At 32.8% G+C, this 18,112-nt stretch overlaps 1 protein-coding gene across 1 annotated transcript in view; it reads right to left on the reverse strand.

Annotated features, from left to right (window-relative positions):
* Window positions 1-18,112, reverse strand: part of LOC106463424 (centrosomal protein of 290 kDa-like) — a 149,136-nt gene that overhangs the window by 95,035 nt on the left and 35,989 nt on the right. The window contains exons 12-16 of the mRNA XM_022390915.1: window positions 16,139-16,209; window positions 13,517-13,688; window positions 11,818-11,891; window positions 4,377-4,446; window positions 2,512-2,674 (exon numbers count right to left, since the gene is read on the reverse strand). Of these exons, the coding sequence (XP_022246623.1) occupies window positions 2,512-2,674; window positions 4,377-4,446; window positions 11,818-11,891; window positions 13,517-13,688; window positions 16,139-16,209 (550 nt within the window). The remainder of the gene's footprint in view (window positions 1-2,511; window positions 2,675-4,376; window positions 4,447-11,817; window positions 11,892-13,516; window positions 13,689-16,138; window positions 16,210-18,112) is intronic.

The raw sequence follows: 18,112 nt of genomic DNA on the forward strand, positions 1-18,112 counted from the left end.
TTAACATCACTTGAAGAACTGTGTACTGTGTTTGAGATAAAGTTCTTTTAAAACAATTGAAGAAACTTGCACCATGTTGGAAACAAAGCTTCTCTAACATCATTTGGAAGTACATGTGTACTGTTTTCAAAATAGTGTTTTTTCAACATTACTTGAAGAAACATGTACAATGTTGAGATTGTTTCCACAGCATCATCTAAAGAAATGTGTACACTGTAGGAGATGAAGTTTTTTTAGCATCATTTGGAGAAACGTGTACTATATTTGAGGTAAAGTTTCTTTAACATATAAGAAACATGTACAGTGTTGGAGATAAAGTTTCTTTAGCACCATTTGAAGAAATATGTAATGTGTTTGAGATAATGTTCGAGATAAAGTTTCTTTAGCATCATTTGAAGAAGCATGTGTATTGTGTTCAAAGTTGCTCGATATAATTTGAAATAACATGTACTGGATATAACATTTCTCTTTAACCTCACTTGAAGAAATGTGTACTGTGTTTGAGATAAAGTTCTATAAAATCACTTGAAGAAACTTGCACCTTGTTGGAGACAAAGTTTTTCTAACATCATTTGAAGAGACATGTGTACTGTGTAAGATATAAATTATTTTTAACATCACATGAAAAAAAAAATGCGTACTGTGATGAAGATAAACTTTCTTTAAAAGTGGTACTAACTACAGCAAAACTGTTAATAAAAAATACAAGTTGAATATGGAAATATCTTGTGACTATGTTGTAAAAAATATGAAACAGTTTGCAGAGTTATGTACTGCTATTTTGATTTTCACAGTGGATATTCAATTGTGATTGTTACACATTCAACTATTTGATTATTTTAATATAATTTTGCAAGTTACAAGGGAATGGAATAAGCTTATTCTGTTCAACCATATCAGGTTAGAAAGCACAAGATATTTTAGCAGAAACTAGGTAAGTATTTAGCAGTCAAAGTACAAGAAAGAAAGATCAGCAAATGCAATGCTAAAGACTTATAAAAAACTCGTTTTCTTAGTCTTCAGAAACTGGACATAAAAACCTAACACTAAAGCACAAATGAAAAATACTGACAAAACAACAATTAATAAACAGAAAAGAAAATGAAATTTCATCATCACCATCATTTAATTTCCACAAAAGTTACAAAATCCAACTAAATATTGATTTAAATTAAAAAATAGAACTGTAGGAAAATTTTTAAAATGTACTGTTATATTAATGATCCCTATACTATAGGAGTGACTATGTGATATCTGCATATGATAGAATGTTTTGAAAGATATCTCGATATGACAATAAATTTCAACATACTTTTTTCAATATATTTTGTAAATGCATCCTTAAGCTTTTCTTGTTTAAAACTTCAACAAAATATTCTATTGGATTGAAAAAAAATCACACAATCAAAGTTATAATTAAATTCAATAATCAATAAAAAAAATAATGTAAGTATTTGTCTCACAATTAATTTGGGGTAATGTTGCATCCTCACACAAAACAAGCCATAGGACATGCATATTCTGTATACAATCAAAAACTATAATTACAACATCTTCCTTTTCTAATATAGTGTACTATATTTTGAGTTCTATTCTAATGCAACACTCCCAAAAGAAAAATATCTTACTCTCCACAATAATATGTGGTACACATTGGTATAAAAACATTTTAGCAATGAAAAAACAGTACAGGTGCAAAGTAATTAAACATTCTACATTAAAGAAATAGTAATTTCATATTAGTGTTGCTGATAAGACTAGATTTGTAACTTTTAATGATATTCACAGATGTATACCACTTCTTCTTTTCATAGTAGCAGCTCTCATTTTAGCTTCACTTCACAGAGAAGCATGAAAAAAATAGAAAGTAATATATCACAAAAATGAAACATTAGCTCTGATTTTCTGTGTGCGAAAGACCTGTAATATATTTTAACAGTTTGCCAAAGTTTGTGAAGATGTACTTATTACAGTAAAAATTAAAATATCTATAGTTTCATAGTTAAGTGGTGGTTACAAGGTTGGACAAAAGGACCAAGCCCATATAAAGTTAATATCTGTTTTTGCTTTTTAGGTGTATTTATTGTTACAAAACTAAAATAACTATAACTTTACACACGAAAATGTTGGAAATGGCGGGCTGCACTCTCTACTGACCAACTACGTGTTAAATCATTAAAACTTGTTTTTAAACATTTTATTATGGTATTTTATTTACACATTTCAGGTTAAATAAAGGACAATTAAAAGCTTCATCTATATTTTTACAATCCACTCTCCTAGATTAGACATGTTCCAAGAAATACTACCCTTGAAGAATGTCTCTGTACTTGGTCAAAGCAAAGTGTAAAATGTACCCAGTACTTACAACAATCAAAAGTCTTTTTTTGTTGTTGTTGTTGTTGTATAAGAGAGTTTAAATTTAGAAGCAGAATTTTAAAATGAAATCATATTTAAATGTATATAATTACTTTTATTCAAACAATAAAGACTGCTACAATTTTCGCCTACCATTTTGCTCTTTGATTGACTGGAGGATTTCTTTCATGCCTTGATGTAATTCTTGGTTTTCTTCATTAATGTCAGTGATTCTTGCTCTTAGTTCATTGTTTTCACACTGCAACTTCAAAGTTAAGTCCTTTAACTCTTGGAATTTTGTTTCTTTCACTTCAATCTACAAAAAAAAAGAGAACCAATCAAATCTCTTATAAAATTTCTCTCTCAAAACAAGCATCTAGATATTAAAAAAAGTAACTATTTTTTTCTCCTTAATTCACCAGTTGCTGCTTACTGTACCACAGGCTAATCCACTGTTTTCAACATTAACTTTATATGTCACTAATTCAAAAGTATGCATCATAAAATGAGATAATAGTATGGTATAAAAATAGGGAAAATGAAATATTCTAATTTCTGGTATGGACTTTTTGGTTTATTCAACTAAATTAGAACTAAAAATACTGCTAACATTCACTTTTCAACTGATACTGAAATTGTATACATATTCATATTGTATACATATTCTATATCCAATAAGCAATCACTAATTAATAGTGTATATTATAAATATTTGAACAATGTATATTCTATGCCTATTCTTCATTCTTTCTTTCTTTTAGAATTTTCTTATCTGTAGTACTTTAAAGACAGCATTAAATTTTTAAACATGTTGATCATTTGTGAACCATGTTAAATGATATAACTACAAAATACGATATATTTGGTGACTGAGTTACATTTTACATATACGTTCCAAGAACAATGGCATCTATATATAGAGAATGTCTTGGCCAGTCTTCCTTTAATATGTTTGCCATGGTCTTGTGTTAAAAACAAGATAAATTTTCCTAACTTTGAAAAATAAAGATAACTTAGTAAATTAAAGAATATATTATTCTAACTCTGATAGTATTTAAAAATACAAATACAAATTTTCAGGATTTTAAAATATAAGTATTAGATATAACTTTCCATTTTGCTAATTGTCAAATAGAAAGGCTTTTAGTTATATTTCTTAGTAGTATAAATATATATATATACTATGTTGTTGTTGGGCTTAGGATTCTACTACAGTAGGTGTCTGGGCTTGTTAGCGATAAATTCAACAATGAATAAATGCACTTCACTTGTTTTCAAAATAATATATATTATTCAGAAAAAGTTAATGTATGTACAATAAATTTTTCAACACTATAGATATTATGGACATATCAAAAATACTATATATGTAGTTCTCTCCTCTTGTCAAATATTCACTTAGGCCTATTCAATTACTTTAGAATTTCATTTGATAAGCCGAACTATCTTCTCTATTTCTATCGCTCTAGTATTCTCTGTGATTCACTTACAATTGTGGCACAAGTTACTGTAATCGTTTGGTCTCCTTTCTTTTGAAGATCCTCTGCTCCTTTTGTCAAAGTGCACTCAGGCTGATTCAATTATTTTAGAACCAAGAATTGACGGAATAAAATTATTTTTCTTATCTTCGTTTCTACAGTTAGTTTCACTCTAACATATTAAACGTTAGTCCTATGTCTATCCTTAGGCCTATCACTTCTATGGCAGTTAACTTCACACCAACTTTATTCTCTTTTGCTATTATCTGTTTGCTGCTTTCCACTCATCTCAAGCTACTTATATCTTTATTACTTAATCGTCTGTCCACCTTCTATCTTCTCAATGTCAATATATTGCACATGACATTCGATATTCTCAACATCAAAAAAATTATTAATAAAACTTCCTTCAATCATCTGCTTTTAACTCTTATTATAACAAAACTAAACAATAATAAAACATTCACTAACAAAACTAAATTAATTAATACTATCTGAACGAAAGAGTCTTTTATATCACGACAGAAATACATGACTTACAAATTCTTTTTGAATGTTTTCATGAGGAGTTGGTATGTCTTTCTTTTCAGATTCAGAACTTTCTGGCTTCCTTTATAAAGAAAAAAATAAATTTTCCATTTCTGATTTATAAATTTGTATTTCAAAATGAACTGTTATATCATTAGGCTAAAGAGTAACTAAATGCTCTTATTCAAAATCATTTTAAATAAAATTTAAAAACAAAGTTCTATTTTTATTCTGCAAGCACAAAAAAGTACACTTTAAAAACATTTTGTGCAAAATATTAAAAAATTAAGATACATGATCTATGGTTTGTTCCCACATCAAACAATGCCTTGTGTAAAAAATTCTACACATATTTTATTAACTAGTAGAAAGTTAATAAAGATGTTCATATATAATTTCTCCTTTATATGGTCCAATATAATATGAATTCTTATAATTTCAATGAATTAATGAACTGGTACAAGAATATAACAAACCACCACAGGCAATGAAGGCTGTTTGGCTGAAACATTAACCACATACTTCTCTTTTTCATACAGCAATTCTAACCAATTATTTTGATTTTTGATTCAAGAGTATCTTCAATTAAGTTTTTTTACACTCTATTCCTCCAGGTTATGAATTAAAACATGTCATGAATAACTAAATATTTTACCTAAATATTTATATATATAATTAATCTCTAAAATTTCATGAATTTTAGATGAACTAGTATAGAAGAAGCAATGATTCAATGTTTCATGTAATTTTTGTGAGTGTATGTGTTCACCTATATACCACTGGAAAGCATAAGTCTTTCTCAAATGACAGTTTCTGGCATGTCTGGTTCACTTTTTTTGTGTGTGTGACAAAAAATGTATCAATTACTTTTAAAAAAATTATCAAAAAAGCTAAAACCATTAACATAGATTTACTTTTCTTCCATCAATGATAATGTTAAAACTTTCAAGTACCAAAAATGTCCATATTCTGACAAATTTGCTCAAAATTGCTGAAAAGGTATTCCTCTTGGTAAATTAGCTTTCAATCATAAATTAAAAACAGTGGTAATTAATTATAAATAGAAATGTATTACCCTTTATATGCAAGAAATAATATACTTGAAATAAACATATACCAGGTATTACTATGAACTTCTTCACTTGTGAACAAATAGTTTACCACCAATTATTGGCATAAAGGATTACAAGCTGACTAATAAATGTAAAATCAAGTTTTTGACAATATTGCAGAAACAGATAAGCAATAATATTGAATGTATTTTTAGCTGGAACAGTTACATTATTTTAAGTGATTTACAGGGAATTTCCAAGGTTCACTTTTTCTTATACTGAAAATGTATTTCCAATAATACCTCATCTCACACTTTAGCTTTATCCCGATGGTTATCAGACTCGAACACTAGCTACTGTGGGGAAGAAGGGCGGGATAGTGTGAGAAGAGATAAGTATTATCAGAAATACATTTTTGGTATAGGAAAATATAAACTTCCAAAACAAACTTTCCTCTGCTTACACTTTAGCTAGAATCTCACACTGACCAAGTGGAGAGGCCAGTGAGAAAAAGATCCACACAGCAAGCATCTGTGTAGAAAAACAGGTATGCAAAATTGAGATATAATAAAACACACTAGTGGGGGTCTGCACTACTTTTGGAACAAGTATTCTCTTTGCCCAGATAAAGTGAAATCTAAACATGGGTGGTAAAGGTCAATCAGCTACAGAGTCAACATTGTTCATTATCATTAAATCTGTCAAGGCCCCAACCACACAGACGAGGTTCCACGTCTTGTCGTTGGAATTATAAGGTTTTGTGGATGCAAAGCTAGATCCAAGGTGTTGTGGCTAGGGCACAGGGACCACAATATGATATAAATGTATAACAGGAATATAATATGAAGGGAACCCAACATGAAAGTTACAGGATGCTGCATGTTGAGCCATCGGAATTACAAAGAGAAGGCAAGCAACACCTAAATGGACAAACCCTCACTTCAACCCGAAGAAGCACAAAATGCAACAAACCGAACTCGGAATTATGGGCCCAGGATTTACAAAGGGAAGACAAGCAACATCCAACTGGACAAGTCTCCCCCCCCCCAAACCTGAAGAAGCTCAGAATGCAAAAAATTCAACTTGGAAATATGGAGCTAATTCACACCTCACTCAACCTGAAGAAACAGAGATCATCTAGCCTGGGATAAGAACTGAAATTGTATCTCCTCAACCTGGGAAGTAAGGTAAAAACTCCTGCTTCCGGAAGTATGAGGTGGATGTGGAACAAATAAAGTTAAACCAATGGCCCCTGGACGTGACGCTCCACACTCAGAAGTACAAGGAGTCAAGGACCCTCTTCCATGATCTCGGAAAGTAAGAAAATAACCAAAAAAAGAAGGGCCACACACACACACCACCAGGTAGCGGAGTGTCATCTCTGAACTGGAATTATGAGGAGGCTCCCACATAGGCTGGAGCGGCTCCCCAGCTGACATGTGGAAAACAATCCATGGTTAAGGGTGGGAAGGTTACCAGCTTCACTCTCTTCTCTCTCATCACTTAGGTGGAATAGCTCTCTGTCCACCACTCCATGTGATTGGAAACTGAGAGTGTTAAGGACTCCTTTGCTCCACTAGAAAAGTGGAGGGAGGGGTGACTCATGTTGGGGAGCCCTTAGGAACGATGCTCCAGAGACAGTGCACTAGGAGAACCATGTTCCCTATTTTGAAAAGCAAACCAACCCCGATTTGTTCAAATCAGGCGTTAGCACGGATAGGCAAAGTCCCTTTATGCTATACTAATGACAGTCTATGAATGGCAATCCAGTATTGTATATTATATTTGATATAGAACAATTGTTCAAAAACCAGAAAGCACCAAGGTGGTCTTATGGAACAACCCATCTCAACAGAGCTCATTGCTACCAGGAATTTAGATGTTAGTCTACTGGTAGGTAGTGCAGATTTGTAAAAATAGCTAACCAGGCAACACTTACCACTGAGTGGAATCCAAATGAGAATGATGAGAAAGGTACCTGAAAAGGAATGAAGTTACCTCTGTCACAATCGAGCCAGTGTGTGTGTGTGTGTAGTATAGCCACGGGGGGTGGGGGAAAAAACCCATCTGAGAAGAAGACTGCTAAATCTTGTAAATAGTGCGATGTAAAGATGGTAGGTGTGGTCCAGCTGGTGATGGAACCGAGATGCCAGGGACATCAATATATGTTGAACTTGATGAGATGCGACACTAAGAAGTCTCTGTTCCTTCAATGAAAGAACAGAGTAAGTTATCCAAACCAATTGACAAATCCAACTTGTCAAAGTGGCAGGGGATAAGTCACATGATACCAAAGGATCCAAATGGACAAATAACTAGTGACATCACATCGGAGAGCCTGAACAGGGCACAAGAAATGATCCAGATCCGATTGGTTGTATAAATGGAAAATGGAGGGAAGATAACTAGGAGAGAAAGCCTTATCTCCTTCCCTAGCTGCTGCATTTTTAGGCAGAAAGGACCTGTCTGGATACAACAGAACATAGTTGGAACGTAGTGTCCTGGAACATGAAGTGCAAACACATCTGAACATTGATGCCCTCTAGCCAATAACAGAAGAAAATATGTTGTAAGTGAAAGATGATAGAGTGAACATAACCCCAAAGGTTCAAAAGGTGGATGTATTAATGCATGGAAAACCACTGCGATATCCCAATTAGGAACCTGGAAAGTGCAACAAGGACGGATAATCCAAAATTATTTCAAAAGTAATGACAAAACCAGGGGTGCAAAACTTTTCTTCTTTTAGAAAAATGAAAAGTACCTGATAAGGCAACCTTATACAAGGCAACAGATGAAGGCACCAAACCTTTGGCAAACAACCATGTCAAAAATTGAGAGACATGTGGCACAATGGGACATGAAAAGTTAAATCCACGTCTGAGAGACCACTGATGATAAGTAAACCATTTCCTTTGATAAACTTCCAAAGAAGGATGTGGAATGGAATGTGTTAATAAGGACACCACTCGATACGTCAATCCCCAATGTTGTGCGTTGGATGCAAAAAAAGCCAGGCATGATGTCGAAAAATGTTGGCTGCCGGAAGAAAAATGTCTGACCAAGGCTTATGTAAGAGAAATGGCCAGGTAGGAAGGGGAAGTGAAAACCAGGGCTGACTCACCAATATGGTGCTACCAGAAGAACTTGACAGGACCTGGAGGGAATCGGTGCCAGAACATTGGAGAGTAGATGAATTGGAGGGAATGAGGAAAGATGAAGACACGACCAATTCTAGCTGAGAGCAATTACTCTCAAAGTCAGAGGGTAAAGTACTGGAGACCAGAAGGATGGGAGCTGAGTAGTCCAAAGCATCAATCTGTGGCGTTCCCAGACAAGATCAGATCCAATGCAAAACTTGAGAATGAAGTATCCATTCTGAAGGTAGAGCTCTGTTTGGATGAGATAACTGGTCGATACACTAGATTCATTAAACTAAAACATGACAAGCAAGAAGAACAATTTGGTGTTTGTGTGCGCAATAGAGAAGATCCATTGTTTGAAAACAAAGAGATCTGGAGTGAGTGCCCCATTGCTTTGAAATGTATGAGTCTACTGTGGAGTTGTTCAAATATAGCAGTACCACCTTTCCTCACAAAAATTTGTGACCCTGTGTCATAGTTCATTGAATTGCTAAAAGTTCTTAGATATTGATGTGGAGAGAAGCTTCCTCTACTGTCAAAAATCCCTGGAATTCCATATTTTCTATACAAGCATCTCAGCACTAAAGAGAAGCATCTGTGAACAGATGTATCTCTGGTCATGGTGGTGGCTAAGGGATACCTACTATTGTGTTGTCCCTGTTCAACCACCAGCTGAGATCCAGCAAACTGGAATCTGACAGTCTCACTGGACCATCCAGCACATTTATGCAAATGTTCCACTGGTCCCGTAATGACCATTGAAGGACCCTCATGTGGGCTGAATCTACAGGAATAAGTGATACCAAGGATTCTCATATTTCCAAAAGAGATAGAACTGTGCGTGCTGGTGGAGAAGGAGACAACTGGATTTGAAGAATTTCCCATTCCATGGCCTGAAGGCACAGAGAAGAAGGTTGAGCCCAGTTTATTCTGGAATTGAAAAATACCCCCTAAATGGATGAGAAATTGTGTGGAAGTAAGAACAGACTTCTCCTTTTTGATAAAAAAAAACAGCTCTTACAGCTTCTGATAACAGAGTTTGAGTGTGCAATTCTGCCAAATGATGGGAAGGGGCAAGAAGAAGCCAATCGTCCATGTAATGGGGAATGCAAATGCCAGGGGAGTAGAAGTAATGTGGAAAAACTCTGACCATCCGGCAAATAACGTATGGAGCAGATGTAAGGCCAAATGGTAGAACATGAAATTGAAAAACCTGGTTTTCATAACTGAAATGGAGATAACACCTTGAAGACTTGGTAATCAGGATATAAAGATAGGCATCTGTGATGTCGAATTTTGTCATCCATAGTTGGGTGAAAAGAGCCACCAAAGGGAAAGATATTACTCCATTGTAAACTGAGAAGGCTGGAGGAAGTGATAAAGACAAGAAAGGTCAATGACCAGTCACCGATTGCCTGTCTTTTCAGTTCTACAAACAGTCAAGAATTAAAACCCTTGAGAGAGGAGTGACATGCTCTATAGCCTCTTTATGCAGAAGATCCTGGATGGCTTGTGCTCGACAGATGGAAGTAAGAGTGTCCTTGCAAGGTGGAAAGCCAACCAGTACAGTACACCAATGATTTTTCGACACCTCCTTTAATCCAGACAAAATTATGAGAGCGCACTTCAAATTCCCATGACCACCAGACTAGTTCATTGGGCAGCCACAAAAGGCATTGTGTGTGGCATGCATTCTTTCGGGAAGGGCTACTTCCATTTTAAGTAGGTACGTCACTCTTGTGAAAATTTTCTTATAAATATTAAACTAGTGGATCAAATCACTTGAATTTTTTCATGAATGTTGCCAAGAATATTTAGTTTAACAAGATACAAATATTTAGTTTTGATTTGTTCTTCAATTTTTTACAACACAGAATGTTGATAATAGTGTTAGTACAGTAATTAATAAATCTTTTTCATTTATACCATACTAATAAACCTGTATTATTTATACCTGTACTAATGTATTTCATTAATCATTTAATTCACATTTAATATTTGTTTTATTTAAGTTTCTAGCAGTCCATGGTGCTTTAGAGATACAGAAAGGGTATAATTAGTGGGTCAGAGGTCTGGCAAAATGGATAATCCAGCAAGGCTTTGGAACCAAGGGTGCTGGAAAATCGGTGGTTTACCTATATAAGAAAAGAAGAGGAGGAGAACTGAATGACTAATCTGACACAAACCCCTATTAAATAAGACCCCATAGGACCTGACCCTATAAAGTAGTCACTGATGCCAAAATATGCACTCCATCGTGAAGTAGTGTCGCCACTGGTAAGGTCAAAATTGCCCTTGAGTTCCAGTGGATCGTGGCACTGATGCAGGAGGTCTGGAAAGTCAAATGGGAGATGCAGTAAATCATTCTGTAGAAGAACTTTGGGACAGTTGAGAAGCCAGTGTAGGAAATTAAGAATATAGACTGTCTGAGAGACACAGGAAGGTTAATTCCCTCTTATAAGGCATCTCCAAAAGATCCCAGCAACAAACCAATCAAGCTACCAAGGAGAGAGTAGAAGCTGATACCCTGACCAAAGTGGTCAATTAATGAATAAGATCCTCCAAAATTTGAGCAGGGCCTCAGACAATAGTTACAAATATGATAGAAAATGCAAAACTGTTGTGACAGACAATTCTGGAAGCCTGAGATTAATTAAGATTAACAGTGGGGGCATCTTGTCTAGAGCCCCAAATACAAAGTAGAGGATCTAACATCTGAGAGTCCAAATAAGGGTTCTCCAGGTGATAGAAAGCCAAGACATGCTGATCCAATAAACAACGAGGACAAGGCATGGCAACATCTTCTCTCAATTGATTTGCAAACCTCCTTGCATGCACAGCAATATCTGACAAAGGAGGAAGTACCAGGTAATGAGAAGAACTAGTTTCTCTTAATAAAGAAGGTGAAGATTCACAAGTCACAGGAGAAATACTGAAAACATTACAAACATGGTGTACTAGTTGTAAAAAGGGTGGATGAGGCAGAATGTCCATCTGAAATCTGCACTCCACCCTGAAGTAGGATCCCTGCTGGTAACTTGATCTCCCACCAACTCAGACTGCACGAAAGACTGTTTAATATCAAAAGAAAAATTAATTTATTATATTAGAAACTATTCTTTGATACAGTATAATCATGTGTTACATATGAAAGCTTATAAATGGTGATAAAAATTTTTTCTAAACTTATGCAACATTTAATGAGCATATTTTCATATAATTTATTGCAATCTTTCCCATCATAAGGAAATTAATTACCTTTCTTTTACTTGCTTTGATAATTCCCTCAGCTTTTGCTGGAGTTCCACTCTTTCTTCTTCAAGTTTCTCTATCTAGAAAATAAACCACAACAAAACCATAATTTTTTTTAATAATTAAAAAAAGTATTCCTTATTTTGTTAAACTATTGCCTTCTAGGCACATTAATCACTCAGTGTAGGAAAGAAAACTGATAAGTTAAAAGATATTATCTTCTCAGAGTCACTAATACATGTGGAAGCATGGCAATAAACAATAAAATATTGCTTAATACTACTCAGAGACAAAGCAAAAATAAAGTAATTAAAGATGTAACAGTTTTTAAGCTCTCCAGAGCACACTGGAGGATTGAAGCTAAGCTTACAAAAATGACTACTCATTTTCCAGAAAAAAGCAATTTATTCAAACCTGATGTTTCAGATTTCACCTTTCTTAAGGGTTACAGCATCACAAACAAATACAAACTGGTGACCAAAAGAGCACATATAACAAATAGAAATGAATTTAACAATGGCAATGTCACATGTTATTGCATGCAGATAATGAAAGATATGGATCTTACACAAACTGTGAAATAAGAAATGTTTATAAAGGCAATATTTTCAATTTATTAAACTATAAATTTTGTTTTTTTTGCAATGATAACAAAATCCTATAAATAACAATCCACAAAACCTTTAAAATGTCTCCTTCAAGAGTATGTTTGTTGGGATATAAGCATGCAAAACTTTAATAAGAGTAACTAATGGATACATGTGGTAATTAGAAATTATAATTTTAATGTATTTTTGTAATGTGTTTACATGCTGCTCAACAAATATTTTTGTTACAAAAACATCATTTGGCTCTTTATATCATAGCTCACACAACGAAAATGTTACAATTTTATTTTTGTTTAAAAATTATTTAAACCATAATTATATGGTTATATTTAACTTCTGTTTAAATGACTATTAAACACTTCAGATCAAAGAAAGTTACCTAAACATATCATAAAATTAATCTAGTAATGAGTATATGTAATTAAATATGCTGTTTTCACATTCTTTTTTATCAAGATTAGAATGTTCTGTTTCTATACTTTGTGTGCTCTTGCTGTTATCAATTTTTTTGGTAATCTCAGTAGTATCTCACAAGGTTCAGCCAACTAATGAGAACTGGGTTAGTGCTAAACTCATACATATTAAATTAAAAGTGCAAAATAACCTTGATAATACAAATATAATAACAAAATATTAAAAATAATAAAGGCAGATATATTAAGTATTGTAACCAATACTGATAAAGAAAGTAAAATGAAAGAAAGAATAAAGTACTGAATACAAAGACTAGCAGTTTGATTCATGTACTATAGTAAATTTAATATTCTTTGAAGAACCTAACATGAATATATGCAAAACTTTACACAATCCTTCCTACAAATGTTTTGTGACCAATGAAAGTCCATTAACTGGCTTTGAAAATGTAACTTTACAATAACCAGACATCTGAGATAAATTACTACAACATATGTTGCTATTTACCTAAAGAGTCATGTACCAGGACAGAACAGATAGTACAGCAAAACCATTTATGTTGTTACAAAATAACAATTAAATAAAACGAATAAAAGAACATAAAGTTTGATATAAAATAACAATTAAATAAAACGAATAAAAGAACATAAAGTTAACTACATAATTAGTATATAATGGCTTACTTCTTGTTGTAAAAGTACATTCAAATGCCTGTCCTTTTGATGGTTCCTAGTCACATTAAGAGGCTGACGAGCATCCATCCCTAACTTTTCTCTAACAACTTCATTTTCCTCAAAAAGCTCCTCAGCATGGATTTCCAGTTTGTTTACCTGTTGTATCAAGTCTTCAATTTGCCTATAGATGATAAAGGATCAAAATTAAGAAATTTACAATAATTACACACACATCCTTACAAAACCTTGTAATTAAGGTTTCAGGTAAGTTACAACCTGTAAATCACTAGATACTAATACATATGCATGGGAACAATCTTTGATCATGTACAAATGGGATGAGATTATGAATTTACAAAAGCTAAAACTCCTTTCTTTTTTCTATTATACTGTTTAAATGCTGAAATATTTTATCAATTATTTTGCTAGACAAACCAGTGTGTGGGGGGATGGGGGTTAATTCCATCTACCAATATATTTCCCTTTGCTTTCATAGTGGCTTTACAATCAGAATATTTTAAAACATAAATGATATAATGATACACAGAGAATACAATGTTTTTAATGGTTAAACATTTTAAACTAACCTGTAAAACACAAATAAACTTTTCAGTCAAAATGTGAATATGAATTATTCAAATAGCTTAGACAGCTGTCAAATCAATAAAACAAACTGCTACAGCTAAAGAAGTTTTATCAAGAATTTGTTGGCATACAACCAACAAAAGAACAGAGGAGGACTATAGTACCTAAACAAAATGGTAACACAAGATTGGTTAAAAAGATTTTCAAGATCACTGCATCCTGATATTCTATTGGAAGTAATTTTGAGTGCAAACCTGCAGACACAAAAGTGATTATTCTTTATTACTTTGTTTTATTACAAATGCTGTTTCTTATAGACATAATGGGGGTGAAAGTTGACACATACCAGCTGAGCATGATGTCAATAAAGTATTATAATATGATTTGATACAAGAGAGTTTTTAGCTTAGTATCATACACTACTCTTGAAATGTACAAAATCTTATAGTTAAATTACTATTTAACGAAATGTACAAAAGTTAAAATCAGACAATATTTTAGGAGTACCATTGATACACTTTATTTAGCTCATGCTTCACTTTCATATCATAAAGAAGTTATAATCCATGAAACCTATGAGTCAAAATCAGGGTCTGACTAAATCAAATTGTCTGAAAGAGGCACATTTGTTAAAATGAAATACTCAGTTGCAAGAATCGTACTGCTTTAATGAAGTTTCTGCATCTGTGAAGCATACTTCTGACAAGTTAGAAGATACAATTATTGGGTACCCTGTTCTGCTCCTAAGTCAGTATAACAACAGGCTCACTGATGTCTTATGGTGGGGAGGTTAAGCATTGATACACACAATGGTCATGACAGTCCTAGAGGTGTTCTGTACATGACTTTTTGTTGATTAAACTTCTACTAACTCTTTAACTGATCATTAAAATAACAAGTAATCAAATCTGAAGATGAAAGGGGCACTCTCTTTCCAGATGGGTAGTGTACAAAATAAAGGGTAACAGTCACACATTTTTACAACAGAATATGAGACACATAAACATAACTATAAATGGCATATTGAATTTTGAAATTGCACACAGGTATAATTTTCCAGACCATTATAAATGTCTTCCTCTTTAATTTATTGATGTAATGTATTAATATATACATGCTTACTACCTTCATTTTACATTTCAACAGCACTGACATCAATGCTTGATGTATTGACATACAAATTTTAACTGAAGTTACTTACTTCCAAACAACATCAAAATAAATGATGATTCAGAACATTTTTTTCTATAATAAATTGTAAGATATTATTCTTAATCTTTAGTACTAATCCTTTCAAGGAGTATAATTTACTTATCAAAAATTTGACTAACCTTTTGTATGTTTCATGTTTTACTTCGTACTTTACTATTAACAATCTTTTTTTTATACATAAAATCTTGTATCTGAGCTAGAGTGATTATTTTTTGCTAGTCTGTGCTGGTTGAAGTTTTATGAAGGCCTTTCACTTTGTATTTTGTGCAAATATAGAACAGTAATCTTTCACATATCAATGGGAAAATGGTATATTGCTAGTACTAAGGTATTCTTTTGTCTTAATCTTATCAGAATTTTCTGCAGTAAACAGAAATGACAAGTATTCCATGACAAAATCTGTGTTGATATATTCCTGTGAATATTTTTAACACCAAGTTAAACCTAAAAATAAAATTCCAAAGGTATTTTTAAAGAAAATTAAGAGTGTCAGAAGTTATGCTCAAAATATATTATACATTTGAAACTATTAATTTCAACCTTTTTAAATTTACCTAATTTCAGAAAAAAATTACAAGTATATTACTTTGTTACCACCTATAATAAATAAATAATCAAATGTGGCTGGAAATTATACACACAAAAAATCCTTATTGTGTTTTTAATACATTGTGAAAGTTAATATTTACAAAAAACAACAGAAATTTTGCAATCACAAATTACCACCACATACATCTTCAAAGTTGTTTCATATATTTCTAAATTAAAATACACTATCTCTTAACACACTAACCAGTATCTAAGCCCACTCTCAATTTAGAAACTAAGACTTACTTATCTCTTACTATAACTTGGTTCTTGTACAGTTTGATTTCTGCAACAGCATCAGCAAGTCCATACTCCCCCTATAATGAGAATCATAAAAAAAATTTCAATTGCCAAATTTCTTTTCTTTATGCTAGAAAGTTTCCATATTTTGTTCTTTAGTCAATAGCTATACTTGCAGGTTTGAGAGCTTTAATGGACTGCAAATGCCTGTTGAAAGAAAAAAAAAAGATGACATTTTGGCTTCTACACTGAGAACTCGAGGAATACCTCAGTATAGAAGCCGAAATGTTGTCTCCTTTTCTTTCAACAGAAATTTGCAGTCCACTAAATTTCTCAAACTTACTATGTCTACTCTGCCTAAAGTTCCACTGGAATAACTGTCAGTTATATTTACTACGATGTTGTCAAACTGAATTTTAAAATAGCATGCATTTACATAACTCCTTAATATCCTAGCATACAACATCAAATAAGTGAAAATTGTTATATTCCACTTAATGTAACAGTTAAAACAATCCAGAAATTACAAACATGCTGATATCCAAATTAAGCTCAACATAGTGAAGAACAAATGCAAATATACCTTTGTTGATGTATCATTTGGTATTCAGTGAATTTGTGCTTATGTAGAGCTACACAAGAAAAGTTCATAAAACTTTTAGTTCAAACATTTGGCTCATATAATGTATATGGAAAAAAATTATAACAACATGTAAATTGGTGGCAAGAAGTGCCTTTAAGAGTATGAAAACAAGTCTGACGTCAAAGAACATACATGTAAAACCAAGGAAGAGAATCATAAAGTGATATATATGGTCAACTCTGTTATATGGCTGTGAAACACGGACCTTGACACAAGCATTGATTAATAAACTGGAAGTATTTGAGATGTGAGTGTACAGAAGATGATGAAAATATCCTGGATGGGCAAGGTAACAAATGAAGTAGTTTTCAGTATGGTGAATGTGAAAAGATATGTTGTACCAATCATCAAGAAGAGAAAAGTAGCATATTTTGGCCACATGATGAAACGAGACAACATCCAACAAGTCCTACTAGAAGGTCAAATAGGAAGGAAAAGATACAGAGGTAGACCAAGAACAGAGTGGATAACAAATATTAAAGAATGAACTGAGATAGCAAAATATGAAGACCTGGTTAGATAAGCACAGAACAGACAGAAGTGGGGGATTGTGACAGCCAATCTTCCTCAGAAAGATTGCACATGATGATGAACTAACTAAACATAAACTTGTAAATCTCAAATTTTTCAGTTACTTTACAAATTATGTTTTAACCCTATGACAACAATGCAATTTTTAAACTCCTTTCTGTGGATGTCAATGAGTTATATTCAAAATTTAATTAAAGTACTTTAATATCTATGTATTTTAATGAAATTATTATTATCAAGTATGTTATAATTCAAAGTTTTATATTATTAGGTTGTCAAGAAATTAATGTTGCTTTTTGAAATACTTTCATTAACCCCCCAAAAACATACAACACGTATAATAGTTAAACAAACTGCCTAAACGTCACGTTATCGTAGCCTATATAATGTAAAGTTTAGCATACTTTAATCCCTTATAGTGATGGCACACACACATTCAGCATGTTGTAGCCACAAAGAATATCAAAGAAGTTTATGGAAATGTTTTGAAGGTTCATAAGTGTCAATGATGGTTCAGCAAATTTTTTTCAGGTGACTTTAGACTTAAAAACTGTGATGGCAGAAGACGAGAAGTTGGAATTGATATTGATGCTCTGAAGATGCTTGTTGAGTCTAACCCAAGGCAATACACTCGTGAAATGGCCCTGAAATTGTATGTCTCTCATGAAACAATATATAAACATCTAAGGAATATGGGGAAACTCCATAAAGGTGTTTTGAAATGGAAATGTTTCGAACATTCGTAAGTTTCATGATGGTTCAGCAAATTTTGTTCAGGTGACTTTAGTCTTAAAAACTGTGATGGC

This window comes from Limulus polyphemus, unplaced genomic scaffold (genome assembly GCF_000517525.1).
Source record: "Limulus polyphemus unplaced genomic scaffold, Limulus_polyphemus-2.1.2 Scaffold1403, whole genome shotgun sequence".
NCBI classification, from domain to species: domain Eukaryota; kingdom Metazoa; phylum Arthropoda; class Merostomata; order Xiphosura; family Limulidae; genus Limulus; species Limulus polyphemus.